We start from the raw sequence: 17228 nt of genomic DNA on the forward strand, positions 1-17228 counted from the left end.
AGTCAATGCTATAACTTCCGCCCCCTTCCACCATGGCCTCAGTTGTAGTGTTTCCTCCGGCCATGGTGGAAGCGCTGCAGGGAACCAGGGGTGTGCTGTTCTCTCCCCAGGCGGGGAAGGTGGTTTTGTTTGAGCATACCGGTGTTTTAGGTGTTAGGAGGTGATCCTCCAGGAGGTGGACTCGACTTCTCCCCTGACGCGCGGGTGAAGGTCGGGTGCTTCTCCTCTTCGGTCCGGCGAGGACAGAGGCTGCTGGAGGTCCCGCTCCCTTAGTCCGGGCATCGTAGCTTGCGGGGGGGGCGGTCAGGTGCCGTTCTTCCGGCATACGAGGCTCCGGAGCGGAGGGCGTAGTGACGTCCTTTCCGGGTGGAGGCGGGACTTCCGGCGGCGCGTGGCGGCTTCCGGTTCCGGCCGCCTGGAACGCAGGAGGAGGAGTGGCCTCGGCGGTGCTATTTCCGGGTCTCGCAGCGGCGAGAGGAACCCGGGAAATTTAAAAAGCTGTCGCACGCCCGCAGCGTTCTGGGACCATGGAGCCAGAAGACGCAGCGGAGGTGGCGGGAGCAGGAGCCACAAGCACCAGCCCGGCCCAGGTAGGAGACCCAGCGGTGGTCAATGTACCAGGGTATTGTTATGTCCCTCTTTTCTGCCCCTTCGGGGGAGGGGAGCCTGCCTCACTCACCCTAGTCACTTCTGTGGGTGTGTGTAGTTTTCTGGTACAGCGGTGATGGGTTCTGGTTTTATTTGTTCACTAGCTGTGTGCACTTGGTGATTTGCTGGTCTGGCACACAAAGGTTAAACATAGCGTTGTTGTCCTTTGTGTCGTTTCAGAAAGTTAAAGAAAAACTTAAAGTGGTAGAACCTCCTCCTTCCAAGAAGCGGTGTGCTACTTGTAAAGCTTCCCTTAAAGGGAACTGGACCAAACCTTTATGCAAAACTTGTATTGCGGAGATTGTCAGGGGGGAAGCCTCTACTAGTTCGGCCTCTGAGCAACCCACCGTCAAGGGAACGGGGGAGTTGCTCTCTTCATTTAGGGAGGAGTTGCACCAGACTTTCCAGTCTTTTCGCTCCTTCCTGGACAAGGGTCCGACTAAGGGATCTAAGGCCAGGGTCAGTACCCCCTCCACATCTAGAAGGTTAGACAGTGAGTCCGAGGAGGAGGAACCTGAAAAGGTTGTTTCAGGATCAGAGGCGGAGGAAGAAGAAGAAAGGGATACTTCTTCCTCGCGCTATAAACTGTCCTTAGAAGAGGTTGATGACCTATTAAGGACTATTCATTCTACCCTAAACATTAAGGAAGATGCGACTCAGCTGTCCTTGCATGACAGGATGTACCAGGGCTTGGATGAGGTGAAACATCGTACCTTCCCAGTACATAAAGTATTGTCCGAGACAATTAAAAGAGAATGGAAGGACCCAGAAAAGGCACCCTTCTTTTCTAAATCTCTGAAAAGGAGATTTCCTTTCGATGAAGATCCAACGCAGGCATGGAATAAAAGGCCTAAACTGGATGCAGCATTCTCAAAAGTTTCTCGCAATACGGACCTAGCTTTTGAGGATACAGGTACCCTTAAAGATCCCCTGGATAAAAGAGCAGATACCCTGCTCAAGAAAGCCTGGGATACCAGCTTGATTAATCTCAAGCCAGCTATGGCATCCACTGTGGTGGCTAGAAACCTTGAACATTGGCTGGATCAGCTTAAAGGTCACATCGAGGCTGGTACCTCTCGTAGAGAGCTTTTGGAGTCCTTTCCAGTCCTTATGAAAGCGGTAGGCTATATAGCAGATGCATCTGCTGAATCCGTGAAGCTCTCCGCCAGATCCTCGGTGTTGATAAATTCAACCAGGAGGGCCTTATGGGTTAAGACCTGGCAGGGGGACACAGCCTCTAAGCTGAAACTGTGTGGATTACCTTTTGAAGGAGACTTGGTGTTTGGCACAGGGCTAGACGCCGTCCTGGATAGGACGGCGGATAGAAAGAAGGCTCTTCCTTTAAAAAAGGTAGATTCAGGGCCCAAGAAAAATTTTCGTCCTTTTTTCCAAGCCAAGGGTCCTAAGGATGCGCAAAGAGGCCAGGGTGGTAGACCCTGGCGGTCCCAGAGGGGCCGCGGGAAGCCTGGGGTGTTATTTCGCTCCCCCAGCCAGCCTGCTAAGCCGCAGTGACAGTCTCCCAGCTGTGGGAGGTCGGCTCCAAGCCTTCCTTCCACAGTGGGCAGAGGCGACGTCCAGTCCGTATGTCCTCAAACTGATTGCAGAGGGCTACGCACTGGAGTTCTCGGGAAGACCACCGTCGCGGTTTTATGTGACCCAATTGCCCAGGGAGCAAGAGAAATCTCGGGCAATGCTGGCATTAGTGGAAGATTTTCTCCAACAGAGGGTGATTACGCCAGTGCCCCAGAGAGAGGGCTGTTATTCCCATATATTTCTAGTAAGGAAGCCGTCGGGCAAATTCAGGTTAATTTTAAACCTAAAAGTCCTGAATCTAGCTATCCGGTACAAGAGATTCCGCATGGATTCTATATACTCGGTGAGAAAGCTTCTTCCTCGGGGATGCTTTCTAGCATCGATAGATTTAAGGGATGCATATTTGCACGTCCCGATCAGGACTTCCTCTCAGCGCTATCTGCGCCTAGCCATCAGAACAGAGAGCGGAGTGAGACATTTCCAATTCAGAGCCCTCCCATTCGGCCTTTCCTCCTCTCCCAGAGTCTTTTCAAAGGTGGTGGCAGAGGCCTTGGCACCCCTAAGGCTCAGGGGGATTTCTATAATTCCATACTTGGACGACCTCCTGGTGTTCGCCAAGTCGGAGGAGCAGCTTCTCCTGGACCTGAGGAGGACCCAGGCTCATTTGGAAGGGCTCGGTTGGATTCTGAACAAAGAAAAGTCAAATCTAGTGCCCTCCCAGAGGATAGTCTTTCTAGGATACGCTATAGACTCTGTTCAGGGGAAGATTTTTCTACCAGAAGAAAAGATAGAGAAAGTTCAGGCTGCGGTGAAGACAATTCAGACGAATGTGCCGATTTCTGTTCGCTCAGCCATGTCCACAATGGGCTTACTCACGGCCGCCATTCCAGCAGTGCAGTGGGCTCGTCTCCATTCAAGGGACCTACAACAGGCGATCCTTCAGAATTGGACCCATGGGGAATCCCTAGAGAAAAGATTCAGAGTTCCGTCTTCAGTGAAGTGGAAACTTTGGTGGTGGAGAGGCCAGGCAAATCTGCGCCTAGGCCTGTCTTGGTCCTTCCCCACTACAAGGGTCCTAACTACGGACGCAAGTTCGTGGGGATGGGGTGCTCACCTAAACAGGCAGATGGCACAGGGATCCTGGACGAGGGAAGAGTCCAGAAGGTCCTCCAATTGGAGGGAACTCAGGGCCATTTGGTTAGGGCTAAGGGCCTTCCAGGATCTGATTCTGGACCAACATGTCTAGATTCTGTCAGACAACGCCACAGCGGTGGCGTATGTTTCCAGACAGGGGGGCACGAGAAGCAAGGTACTCCTCAATCTGGCCTTACAGACTCTGTCCTGGGCAGAGGTGAACTTGGCTTCCCTATCGGCAGTACACCTAAAAGGCAGCCTAAACCTTCTGGCAGACTTTTTAAGTCGAACGAGGGTTCTGGAATCGGAATGGTGTTTATGCCCGGAGGTCTTCCAAGAGCTAGTAAACAGGTGGGGAACCCCTCAGATAGACCTGTTCGCGTCCCAGTCCAATGCCAAGGTTCCGGCTTATTTTTCTCTCAACAGAATGGACCAGGCAGAGGGTCTAGATGCGTTAGTCCAACGCTGGCCCTTCCGCCTGTGCTATGCCTTCCCCCCAGTTCAGATCATCCCTTTAGTATTACGGAAGCTTCAGGAGGAGAAGACTACTCTGATCCTGATAGCCCCGTACTGGCCCAAGAGGCCTTGGTTTTCGAGTCTGTTGGAACTGGCAGTAGAAGATCCCTGGGTACTGCCAGTCAGAAAAAATTTACTTTTTCAGGGCCCTCTACTTCATCCAGACGTGAGTCGGTTAAGACTCACGGCCTGGTTACTGAAGAGCTAATTCTTAGCAGGAAGGGTTTGTCCAAACGTTTGGTAGATACGCTACTTAGTAGCAGGAAAGAGGTCACGAGGGCCATCTATTTCAAGACTTGGAAGGTTTTCAATTCTTGGTGTGAAGGTAAAAATTATTCTCCTTTGAATACTTGTTCCGTCTTGGAGTTTTTACAAGACGGTATGGATAAGGGTCTGGCAGCCAGCACCTTGAAGGCGCAGGTGGCGGCTTTGTCAGTGTTTCTAGAGAGACGTTTATCTCTAGAGCCCTACGTCATCAGATTTTTTAAGGCCTTAGCCAGGGCTAGGCCTTCCCCGTTTAAATTTTTCCCCAAGTGGGATTTATCAGTGGTCCTGGGGGGTTTGACTAAAAAACCCTTCGAACCACTGGTAGACGCCTCTATAAAGTTTCTGACTTTAAAATTGGTGCTTTTGGTAGCGGTCACCTCAGCGAGGAGGGTTAGCGAGCTTCAGGCGCTTTCCATTTTGGAGCCTTTTTTGTCAATCTTCCCTGATAGGGTAGTATTAAGAACTGATCCGAGTTTTCTTCCGAAGGTAGTGTCAGTATTTCATAGGACGCAGGAAATAGTGTTACCTACCTTTTGTCCAACTCCTTCTTGTCCGAGGGAGAGAGAATTCCATTCCTTAGATGTCAGGAGATGCATTAGACGCTATCTAGAGGTCTCTAGTGAGTTCAGAAAGGCGAATTCGCTTTTCGTTCTGTTTTCGGGATCCCGCAAGGGGCTTCCAAGAGTACTCTGGCTAGATGGTTACGCATGGCTATCCATGAGGCATACAAAGCTAGAGGTTTGGATCCTCCTCCCGGAGTAATGGCCCATTCTACTAGGGCGGTGGCAACTTCCTGGGCAGAACGGGCTGGAGCTTCACCAGAACACATCTGTAAAGCGGCAACGTGGACGAGCTTTTCCACCTTCGCTCGTCATTATAGGATGGATTTGCTCTCTGTGTCAGAGCAGTCTTTTGGCAGGAAGGTCCTGCAAGCGGTGGTCCCACCCTAGAGTAAGTACTCGGTTATCATCTCCAGGTGCTGTCCTGAAAGACGAAGTGAGAAAACCTTAGTTAGACTTACCGGTAACGGTATTTCTATGAGTCTTTCAGGACAGCACCGATAACCCGCCCTTTTATTATTAAAGATAATATATATATATGCTAATGCGTGTAGTTTCTATGTTCTGCTTATCTAATTTCAGCGTGGCCGGAGGTACTCGTGAACAACTGAGGCCATGGTGGAAGGGGGCGGAAGTTATAGCATTGACTGCAGTGTTTCCTGGGAAGTGGGTGGAGCTGCGCTCTCTCTCCAGGTGCTGTCCTGAAAGACTCATAGAAATACCGTTACCGGTAAGTCTAACTAAGGTTTTCAAAGTTGCGGCGGTGTAGCGTAAATAGGCCGGCGTAAGCCCGCCTAATTCAAATATGGAACATGTGGGTGTGTTTTATGATAATCTACTGTGACCCCACGTAAATTACGCTTTTTACGAACGGCGCATGCACCGTCCGTGAAAGTATCCCAGTGCGCATGCTCCAAATTAACCCGCAAAAAGCCAATGCTTTCGACATAAACGTAAATGACGCACAGCCCTTTTCGCGAACGACTTGCGTAAACAACGTAATCGACGGAAAATTCGACGTTGGCCCGACGTCAATACTTAACATTGGCTGCGCCTCATATAGCAGGGGTAACTTTACGCCGGAAAAAGCCTAACGTAAACGGCGTATCTATACTGCGTCGGTCGGGCGTACATTCGTGAATTGGCGTATCTAGCTGATTTACATATTCTAGGCGTAAATTGGCGTACACGCCCCTAGCGGCCAGCGTAAATATGCAGTTAATATACGACGGCGTAGGAGACTTGCGCTGGTTGTATCTTAGAGAAATTCTGGCGTATCTGATTCTTTGAATCGGGCGCCAAGATACGACGCCTCAGACTCAGAGATACGACAGCGTATCTGGAGATACGCCGTCGTATCTCCTACGTGAATCTGGCCCATACTCTGCAGATTATGCATGGACTTTTTCAGGTTTACTTGTTCGAGTATCAAAAGGATAGGGATGGCAGGAGTACACCTGGGGGACAGACACCCGCTGCACGATGATAATAGCCAGAGCTAAGCTCACTTTGGTGAGACGCCTCTATTTGACCTCATGACCATTACCACCTAGACAGAGAAAGAGGAGAGAACATACTTAATTGGGGACACTTGTTCCTAAGATTGGAATTATGTTCACTTTGGAGAGTTTTTCTTTTTCTCGTTTTCTTTTGCATCTTAGTGACTAGAATTGAAGGGAAACTTCCCCAGTGGTCTGCAGATGGCAAAAAACGCTTAATCTGAATTCTAACCCTTCCCCACTCTATTTTGAACAACAGTAAAAAAGTTTGGCTAAAAAACATCTAGTTGACCCCAGCAAAAATGATTTGTCTTTCAGAGTGCAGAGATGTAATTTTGCCTCTCCTCATTGACCAGTTAAGTGGACAATTGGATGACAATTCAAACAAACCAGATCATGAAGCCAGTGGACAGCTGTTGAGCAATATATTGGAAGCTCTTCAGAATAAGGATTCGGTGAGTAAAAAAGAGGCTTTGTATTATGTAATTTAGGTGTTTATGGTTGAACAGTTTTCATATAAAGGTGTAGATTCTCTGAAGTATGAAGGTGTAATGTAAAACCTGTATTGAAGTAAAGTAATGGCAGTCGCAACAACCTGGAGAGACACCTGCCTAACCCGGTATACTCATGAAATCCAACAATATGAAAATGACGGGTATCGGCTGGGTTGACAGCATCTGTTAACCACTTAAGGCCCGGACCATTATGCAGGTTAAAGGGGAGTTCCAGCCATTTGTATGTTTATTAAAAGTCAGCAGCAACAAAAAGTGTAGCTGCTGGCTTTTAATAAATAGGCACTTACCTGCTCCAGCGACGCGCCGGCCGGGGCTCCGCTCCTCTCCCCCCCTCCCCGGCCGGCGTCTTCGTTTTCTGTGTGGGCACCCTGCCGTGACAGCTTTCGGCTTGACGGCCGGGCACCCACTGCGCATGCGCGAGCGGCACTGCGCATGCGCGAGCGGCCCGGCGCCGCGCCGTGTAATTGGCCAGGAGATCGCCTAGGACCTGTGACGTGTCCTAGGCGATCGCCTACAGCAGCCCCTTCCTGAAGGCGATTAAGCTTAGTCGCCTACAGGAAGGAGGAAGTGGGACAGGAAGTCCCACTCGTGCTGAAGCCCCCACTCCCCCCCCAAAAAAATTACATGCCAAATGTGGCATGTAAGGGGGAGAGGAGTGGGTTAAGAGGAAGTTCCAAATTTGGGTGGAACTCCTCTTTAAGGACCTTGCCCCTTTTTGCGATTTGGCACTGCGTCGCTTTAACTGACAATTGCGCGGTGGTGTGACGTGGCCACCAAAAAAAATTGACGCATTTCAGAAATTAATTCCTTTCTTGGTGTGGGGTGTGAGAAATGCAGGACAGCATTACTAGTGTGAAGCAACAGGCAACACATACAGCAGCCAACAATGGTTAAAACCAGGGAGTAACATCTGTCATATCACCAGGGATCAAAAAGACAGTCACTGCCCACATATGGAAGGTCTTAGCTGGGGCCTCCACAAAGCATACCAGGGGGCAGAAATTCAAAATTGGCCTGGAAGCAGACAATGTGAGTGTAGTGGAGACCCTGTAGAGGCCTGCTTGTCTGGGACTTGGAATGGATCAGTGTGCCTGAACAAAGTGTCTCCTTTTAAATTGGAAGACATAGAAGCAGCCCGCTGATGTACATGGGCAGGTCCTCGATCCCCGTTGGCGTCCCTTCTGGATGCAGCCCCCTGGTAAAGCGGTGCGTGGCGTAACCTTGCCCTTTTTCAGGTCTCGCCTTTAAAATACCAGTGCTTTCACGCCTTCTCCTTTCCTCCTGCCCATTCCTGTGGATCAGTGAAGCTGAGCATAGAGTTGGACCGGTAAAAAAATGTGTAGAAGCGGGGTATGCGACAGGCTTCTTGTGCTTCCTGAAAGATTTGTAATTTAGCATGACAATGGCCTAGGGTTGGGCTATGACAGTAAGTTTTGGGAGGCTGCTACAAGTATATGCACCACTAGGTACCTTCATTCACTTGCAGTTTGCCCTCTGAGGCGTAACTAGAACCTTTAGGGCCATGTTGCAATAAACATGAAGGGGCCACCTACCCCCCCCCCCCCCCGACCAGAGGGGGGCCATGTGATAGGAGGGGGGCAGTTTGACCGCAAGGGGGGGCAGTATGACAGGAGGGGGCATAGAATGCATTTGTACACTCAGCCAGGAACCAAGACTTTACCCGACAGCATCAGCTTGAAGTTGAAAAAGATGGTGTAGGGGGGGCGGAGCTGAGAGGTGGACTGATGACGTGGTCACCAGGCTAGATAGGAGGGGCGTTTTGGCAGAGCAGCTTATAGAAGAACCAAACCTCTCCATTATACTCTTGGCTCCTGCAACTGCTGAAAGCCCGCTTCTCCCCCTCTCCCTCTTGCAGGCATTCAGCGGCTGCAGGAGCCGGTAGGATAATGGTGGGGTTCGGTTCTTCTATAATCTTTACTGCCCCTCTTATCCAGGCACACACACATATGACGGGAGTCGCAGGGGCCCCCTGAAGCATGTGGCCAGGTCGCAGTTGTGAGCCCTGCGACCACTATAGTTACACCACTGGTTTGCCCCATTTCCCCTCCATGACAGGGTCTCTTTAACTCTTCAATAAAAGCCAAAATGCTTAATCTTTTATTTGCATCACGGATTTTGAGTTGAATTGTTCATGAAGTCTGCGCAGTTGTCTGGTTGACTTATATTTGATGTCCACACAGGGGGACACGACACACCACATCCAGCTTATCATGGAGCGTCTACTGAGAAGGATAAACCGAACAGTGATTGGAATGAGTCGACAGTCACAACATATAGTAAGAAGATTGGAATGCTTGGCTGTAGAAAGAATATTAATGCCTGTTGAAATTGTTAGAAAGTGTGTCCTAGATCTTTAAATACCATGCAGAAAAATTGTATGTACTGTTCAGAGAACTCAGTCAAGTTCTTTATTTTATCATGAAAGTATCATTGGAAAAGAGGCAACAAGAAACATACTTCACTTGTGTTGTAGCCCAGCCAGCTTTATTGCAAAAACTCTCATTCACAAGGCCTGGTGTCCATGGAAGCAGAATAAAGTGACTGTGTGTGAAGATCCTGGCAGGTGCAGAAATGATGATGTCTTCATATTATTCCCCTAGGGTCGTTTTGTAGCATGTATGACCACTGTACTCCGACAGATGGAGGATTACCACTATGATCATTACATCAGCACCTTCAGGACTCGACAAGACATCATAGTGAGTCTGCAACACCATCTGCTGCTTGTTCTTTATATGCCATTAGAACACAGTATAGAATTCTCTTTCTTCCTTGTACAGGATTTCCTGATGGAAACCTTTATCATGTTCAAGGACCTGATTGGAAAACGGGTTTTCCCAAGGGATTGGATGCTGATGACAATGACACAAAACAAGTAGGTGACTATTATCTCTTGATTCTTGCCCATCTTAAGGTGGTCATACCCCAAATATCTGACTGTACAACCTGAGAGTCTCAAAGGGCAACATTTTTCAAAGTTTAGGTTCAATTCGTAATGCCGCGTACACACAATTTTTTTAAATGATCATTAAAAACGATCGCGTGTGGGCTCCAGAGCATTTTTCTCGACGTGAAAAATGGGCATTAAAAATGTAGAATATGCTCTAATTTTTAGACGTGGTGAAAAACGGTCGTGTGTAAGCTTTAATGACGGGAAAAAAACGTGCATGCTCAGAAGCAAGTTATGAGACGGGAGCGCTCGTTCTGGTAAAACTAGCGTTCGTAATGGAGATAGCACATTCGTCACTCTGTAACAGACTGAAAAGCACGAAGACTGAAAAGCGCGAATGGTCTCTCACCAAACTGTTACGAACGCGAAATCGGCAAAGCAGCAAAAGGGTGGTGCCATCCGAACGGAACTTCCCCTTTATAGTGCCGTTATACGTGTTGTACGTCACCGCGTTTTGTTTGAACATTTTTTTATCACGATCGTGTCTATGCAAGGCAGGCTTGACAAGAATCACGTCGGAAAAAAAAACGTTTTTTCTAGAACATGGTCGTGTGTACGCGGCATAAGATCTAAAGATTCAGCCTCTGCAATAATGATAAAATTATATACAGTAAGAGACATCATATAATGTCCTCTACGATCCCAGACATGAGAGAACTGTGATTTATAAATCGCCTGCTCTGCATACATGGATTAAGCAGCCCATAGATAATTACATTTTCTTTGCTTCAAGCTCAGGTGAAAATCGCTTGGTTTTCCCATCAAAACAATCCGTGTTGAAGGGGGAATGCCTCCTGCAGTACTGCTGTGTTCTACCGGCAGAGGGGGCGCGGGGAGCCTTCCCAGCTATCAGAACTCAATGATTTGGGCTAGCGGCTATAGATGCATGTGACAGTCATCACATGTAAAAAATCTGACAGGCTGGTTGTAGCCAGGTCGATCAATGGATTGACATGGGTACAATCAGCCTGCCCATAGATTAATCGAATTTCGTCCCTTCTAAACCGCAATGCTGTATCCTGGCCTAGGCCTTCTAATTTTTTACCATCCCTGTCCATTGCAGAGATTTCCCTTCACTTCCTGTCAAACAGGAAGTGAGAGGAAATCTATGCAAATTAAGGGAATCCATTGCCCCCCCCCCCCCAGGCCAACAGAACTAGTGTCCCCACTTGAAAATTTCAGGGTGGGTCTTAAACCGCAAGGGGGGTGGCCTTGACAGGAAGGGGTGGGTCATATTTAAATTAGGGGGTGCACAAGTTTAGTCAGGCCTAGGGCAGCACAAAACCTAAATACACCCCTGCTAACCCGGCCATATTTCGATCCATTTATGGTCCGCTTTAGGCCAGCTAGAGACGAGCAGATAGGCAGGGACACAAACTGCCTGTTTCCTGTAGCTGACCCCCTGTATGTTCTCACATAACTCGCATGAAGAAGTGAAGCTGTGCAAATGCTGGTAACACGTTCCTTTCCTATTCTCACTGAGAGGAGTAAAGGATCTCCTGGAGTGATAAGTGGCTGTAAACATAAAATGACTTGTTCTTCCCTCTAAAACATACTCCTAACCAGCCTAATCCTTATATGAGCATTGCATTAAGCCGAAAACAGAATCCGACATTTCAAACTCCTGGGAAACGGCTACATACACTGTGAAAACACATATAATGGAAATATTTTAATATATTATGAATGCTGCTGCTAGACTAATACACCTCACCAACCAGTCCGTGACTGCTGCTACTCTCTGCCAATCCCTTCACTGGCTTCCCCTACCCCACCGTGTAAAATTCAAAATGCTAACCACAACATACAAGGCCATTCACAACATTGCCCCCATCTACATCACCAACCTCATCTACAGATATCATCCAAATCATCCCCTCCGCTCCTCCTCCCAGGACTTCCTGCTCTCTAGCCTCTTTTGTTACCTCCTCCAATGCTCGGCTTTAGAACTTCTCCAGAGCCTCTCCCATCCTCTGGAACTCCCTGCCCCGTTATGCCGATCAGCCCCTAACCTGTCCACCTTTAGGAGAGCACTGAAAACTAATTTATTCAGGGAAGCCAATCCCACACCCACCTAACAACTGTCCCCGAGCCACCCCCATCAAATCATTCCCTGCCTTTTATTACCTTTTGTACTCCCTTTAGAATGTAAGCTCTACAAGAAGGGCCCTCCTGTATTGAACTGTAATTGTGCTGTCCCCCCTCTACATTGTAAAGCGCTGCGTAAACTGTTGGCGCTATATAAATCGTGTATAATAATAATAATAATATTATTTATCCTATGAAAGGAGTGTTAATTGAATTTCCTGACATTCACTATAGCAGAACCATAGCTTAAAGCGGTGGTTCACCCTCCTTCACATCATTATACCATTACATTCGGCATCGTAGCGCGAGCTACGGTATGCCGGTCTTAAATTTTTAATCCCCGTACTCACTGTGCTATCGATCATTGAAGAATCCGACTCCCGCGGGGAATGGGCGTGCCTATGGAGAGGGAGGATGATTGACGGCCGGCTCTGGCACGTCACGCTCCCCGAAGACAGCCGGAGTGGGTCTCGGCTCTTCACGGCGCCTGCGCACAGGCTATGCGCAGGCGCCGTGAATAGCCAAGCCTATTTCGGCTATTTCCGGAGAAGCGTGACGTGCCAGGGCCGGCCGTCAATCACCTTCTCTCACCATAGGAACGCCCATTCCCCGGAATCTTCAATGAGCCATAGCACAGTGAGTACGGGGATAAAAAATGTAAGACCGGCATACCGTAGCTCGCGCTACGATGCCGAATGTAATGGTCTAATAAAAAAAAACATTTTTTTTTTTTTTAACAGGGTGAACCCCCGCTTTAATCAAAAGCCCTCCAGCCTGCTGACTGGGCAACAAAGAAACATCAAACAGAAATGGCTCCTCGCCTCTGTCTTCTCTTGTCGGATCGGTCCTTATTGCTGGTTTTTACCTTTCTCAGTCTGAGTGCTGCTGTATAGGGTAGTACAGGAGGCTGGTGCCAGGACAAATTCTGGGTTGCACTTAAAGTGTAAAAACAAAGAAATAATGGGTTTATCAGTCCACGTTCCTTTTTACTTTCATTATTTGCGCAATAATTGGCTAAATTAAGGATGCATCTCTTTCTTTCTATCATTGTTGGAGCACAATAGCATAGCAGGGGAGATCTATGTACTAACAGCAGCTCCGACCTAAGCTGTTTTCAGAGGGCAGTAAGCTTACCACCTGTCTGAAAGCAGCCTATCACCAAAATTTTCAGTGTGGTTAAAAATCCCTGTGGACGATTGTTATTATGGTGTGAAACCCTTAGGGCCCTTTCACACGGGGCGGATAAGTAATGATCTGCCCCGTAAACCTCCGCTTGCTCAGCGGGGATCGCTCCGTTGATCCCCGCTGATCCGGCGGATGACAGGGCGGTCCCTGCACACTGTGCAGGGACTGCCATATCTTTTCTCCGCTCTCCCCTGTGGGGGGATCAGATCCACAGACGGAAGGAAAAATAGGGTTTTCTTCCGTCTGCAGAATAGGATCATTGCGGAGGCAGGCGAGATCGGGTGTCAGTGGATAAACATCCGCTGACACCCGATCTCTCCCGCCTCCGCAATGATCCGATTCTGCAGACGGAAGAAACCTCTATTTTTCCTTCCGTCTGTGGATCGGATCGGATGAACACGGACATCCGCGATCTCATAGGGACCAATGTCGGATGGATGAAAAAGCGGACATACGGTCCGCAGGTGTGAAAGGGGCCTTACTGTCACAAGTGTGCGCAAATGGTTGCATTGCTTGCATTCCATTCAATGTTATCAGTTTATATACTGGGCCTTATTAAGTGAAAACTCATATTATAGGAGGCACCATAACATTTACCATCTCATGTATTTCACTTCCAGAGTGTATCTCCGTGCCATGAACAGGTTCTCCTCTGTTCTCAACAAATTCTTCCTTGATCAGGCCAACTTTGAACTACAGGTGAGATTATTGACAATGTAATACAATGCAAAAATTATACTACGGTCAGACTTTTTGTGTCTGATAGCATATGGGCTTTAGTGGGAACCAGATAAAATGAAAGCTAAAATAAAGGACTGAAGGATAGCTAAATGTAAAATGTTTTATGTGAATATAAATCACAAATGTTCTTGTTATTGTATAAAACAAACTAGAGAAGGCAAAATGGGCACAATGGTGGCGTTGCCCATAACTAATAACAATTTTTGTTGAATTTTCGCACTGAAAGGTGACGTCTAATGCCGTGTGCACACGATCGGATTTTCCGTCAGAAAAACCATCCAAGGTTTTTCCGACGGAAAATCCGATCGTCAAGAACGCGTTGACACTACGACGAGCCGAGAAAAATGAAGAATGAAGTTCAATGCTTCCGAGCATGCGTCAAATTGTTTCCGAGCATGAGTCGCAATTGCTACAGACGTTCAGAATTTTCGATTGGAATTTATTCTGTCGGAAAATTAGAGAACTAGCGCTCAAATTTTTGTTGGCGGAAATTCCGTCAGGAAAAGTCCGATGGAGCATACACACGGAAATTCGGTCGAAAATTCTGACCAAAAGCTCACATCGGCTGTGTGTACAGGGCATTATTGGTTGATGTCTGCAACAACACTGTTATATCCAGTATCAGACACCTTTTTTTTTTTTTACCCCAAGTTAATCATAAGGCGATGGGACATGGATGTGTCCTCTGATAGCTAAGAGTGATTTTTTTTAAATGACTGGGAAGTGCACACTGTAGGCAGGGGTTTGCATACACCTGTAGCATCAGCTAAATCTTTGGAGAGGCAGTTTACCCAGAAAGGATCAATACCATAGACATAAAAATGGTTTGTATTTGAAATTTGGTAACAATTATATCGGTTCTACATGCACATTTAAAGCAATCTAAAAGTGACTTTTACATTTTCAAAGTGCCGCTACCACATGAAAGGCTTCTACTTTGTGTATGCACCTCAGAGGAAGTGTGAATGGGCTACCAGTACAGTGATCCGCCATTTGCACTACATGTTGCACCCTACATATGGGTGTAACGTGGTGCAAAAGGTGGGGTTGGCCTTTAAACATACATAAACTGAATGTGCCAGTTAACCGAATGTCTCCCATATAAAGCATTATTTAAATGGTGTCCTGCAGGCAGGTTTTTAATATTTTTTTTTTTTTTCTCTCCCAGCTCTGGAATAATTTCTTCCACCTGGCTGTGTCACTTTTAACCCATGAATCCCTGCAGTTGCACAGATTTTCCCAGGAGAAACGGCACAAGATTCTTTGCAAGTAAGAAATATTGTACAAGTATGTGTTTGCCTGTGTGCTCTTCAGAGAATTGTCCTTGCGCTTAGGTTTTCTTGTTCCTCCATACATACAAATCTATGTTAAAGCGGTGGTTCACCCAAAAATCAAATTTCTGTCACTAGATCCAGCATACTGCTGACATCTGCAGTATGCTGGATTATTTTTTATTTTTTTTGTACTTATCATTTTAGCCGTATTTCTTCTTCTGCACCGAGCGCTGTATCCTTCCGGGTATAGGCGTTCCTAAATAAAGCGCAGTTGATTGACGGGCTTGGATACCGTGTCACACCATCCGGAAATAGCCAACGTGACTCTCGGCAATTTACGGCGCCTGCGCAGTCAGCTCTACACCGCAGGCGCCGTAAGCAGCGGAGAATCATGTCAGCTATTTCCAGATGGCGTGACGCGCTTATCAAGCCCGTCAATCAACTGAGCTTGATTTAGGAACGCCCATTCCCCGACGGATTCCCCGCTCGGAGCCGGAGAAGAAATACGGCTACAAAGATAAGTACAAAAAAAAAAAAAATCCAGCATACTGCAGATGTCAGCAGTATGCTGGATCTAGTGACAAAAAGTTGATTTTCGGGTGATCCTCCGCTTTAAGCTGTACATACATGGGCAGACTGGGTTGTCTCTATGACTTGATTCTGATCTTGCACAGGCCATATCTGAACAATCCAGCCATTTGGCAGCACTGTCAAATTTCCAGATCTTAAGAGGAGCCAAGGAGAAGTTGCATAATCACATTCTACCATTCCATCAGAATACTATTTGTATGTATGTACAGTACAGACCAAAAGTTTGGACACACCTTCTCATTCAAAGAGTTTTCTTTATTTTCATGACTATGAAAATTGTAGATTCACACTGAAGGCATCAAAACTATGAATGAACACATGTGGAATTATACATAACAAAATAGTGTGAAACAACTGAAAATATATTTCATATTCTAGGTTCTTCAAAGTAGCCACCTTTTGCAGCAGACACATCTCTAGAACTGTTAAGAGGAGACTGTGTGAATCAGGCCTTCATGGTAGAATATCTGCTAGGAAACCACTGCTAAAGAAAGGCAACAAGCAGAAGAGACTTGCTTGGGCTAAAGAACACAAGGGATGGGCATTAGACCAGTGGAAATCTGTGCTTTGGTCTGATGAGTCCAAACTTGAGATCTTTGGTTCCAACCCCTGTGTCTTTGTGCGACGCAGAAAAGGTGAACGGATGGACTCTACATGCCTGGTTCCCACCGTGAAGCATGGAGGAGGAGGTGTGATGGTGTGGGGGTGCTTTGCTGGTGACACTGTTGGGGATTTATTCAAAATTGAAGGCATACTGAACCAGCATGGCTACTAGAGCATCTTGCAGCGGCATGCTATTCCATCCGGTTTGCGTTTAGTTGGACTATCATTTATTTTTCAACAGGACAATGACCCCAAACACACCTCCAGGCTGTGTAAGGGCTATTTGACCAAGAAGGAGAGTGATGGGGTGCTGCGCCAGGTGACTACCTCTTGAAGCTCATCAAGAGAATGCCAAGAGTGTGCCAAGCAGTAATCAAAGCAAAAGGTGGCTACTTTGAAGAACCTAGAATATGAAATATATTTTCAGTTGTTTCACACTTTTTTGTTATGTATAATTCCACATGTGTTAATTCATAGTTTTGATGCCTTCAGTGTGAATCTACAATTCTCATAGTCATGAAAATAAAGAAAACTCTTTGAATGAGAAGGTGTGTCCAAACTTTTGGTCTGTACTGTATATGTATATGTGTGTGTATATGTATATGTATGTATGTATGTATGTGTATATATATATATATATATATATATATATATAGGACTTCTAATGTTACTTTTCTTTGCCTGTAATCAGTCTATGTATGGCTAGGTTCTCCCTTGCTAATTTTTGAAGGATAACTCATCCTGTGACTTCACAGCCTAAAGTATATCTAAAGCCAACACATTGGTTTACTTTGAATAGAGGAGTGGGGAATGGTTAAATCCCCTCTCATATTTTTTTTATTTAATTCAAGGTTTTTCCAAGTGATTTTAGCATAAATACACATATACATGGAGGTCCAGGCGATAGCATTATAAATACACGTGTGTCTGGAAGGTCCAACTGACTATACTGGCTGGTCAGTCAGTATCATGCCATAACCTACACCACAAAGACAAAGGGATACTCCAAGCAGCTCTAAAAAAAAAAAGAAATTGAAAAGCACAAGTCAGGTGATGGGTACAAGTACATTCCAAGTCACTGAATGTTCATTGGAGTACAGTTA

The 17228-nt window shown here is 46.9% G+C and overlaps 1 protein-coding gene across 1 annotated transcript in view; it reads left to right on the forward strand.

The window, feature by feature from the left end:
- Positions 1-17228, forward strand: part of DOCK5 (dedicator of cytokinesis 5) — a 187757-nt gene that overhangs the window by 138793 nt on the left and 31736 nt on the right. The window contains 6 exon segments of the mRNA XM_040346102.1: positions 6476-6612; positions 8874-8969; positions 9294-9392; positions 9474-9568; positions 13537-13615; positions 14826-14926. Coding sequence (XP_040202036.1) covers positions 6476-6612; positions 8874-8969; positions 9294-9392; positions 9474-9568; positions 13537-13615; positions 14826-14926 — 607 coding nt within the window.

Source organism: Rana temporaria, chromosome 3 (genome assembly GCF_905171775.1).
Source record: "Rana temporaria chromosome 3, aRanTem1.1, whole genome shotgun sequence".
Lineage (NCBI taxonomy): Eukaryota > Metazoa > Chordata > Amphibia > Anura > Ranidae > Rana > Rana temporaria.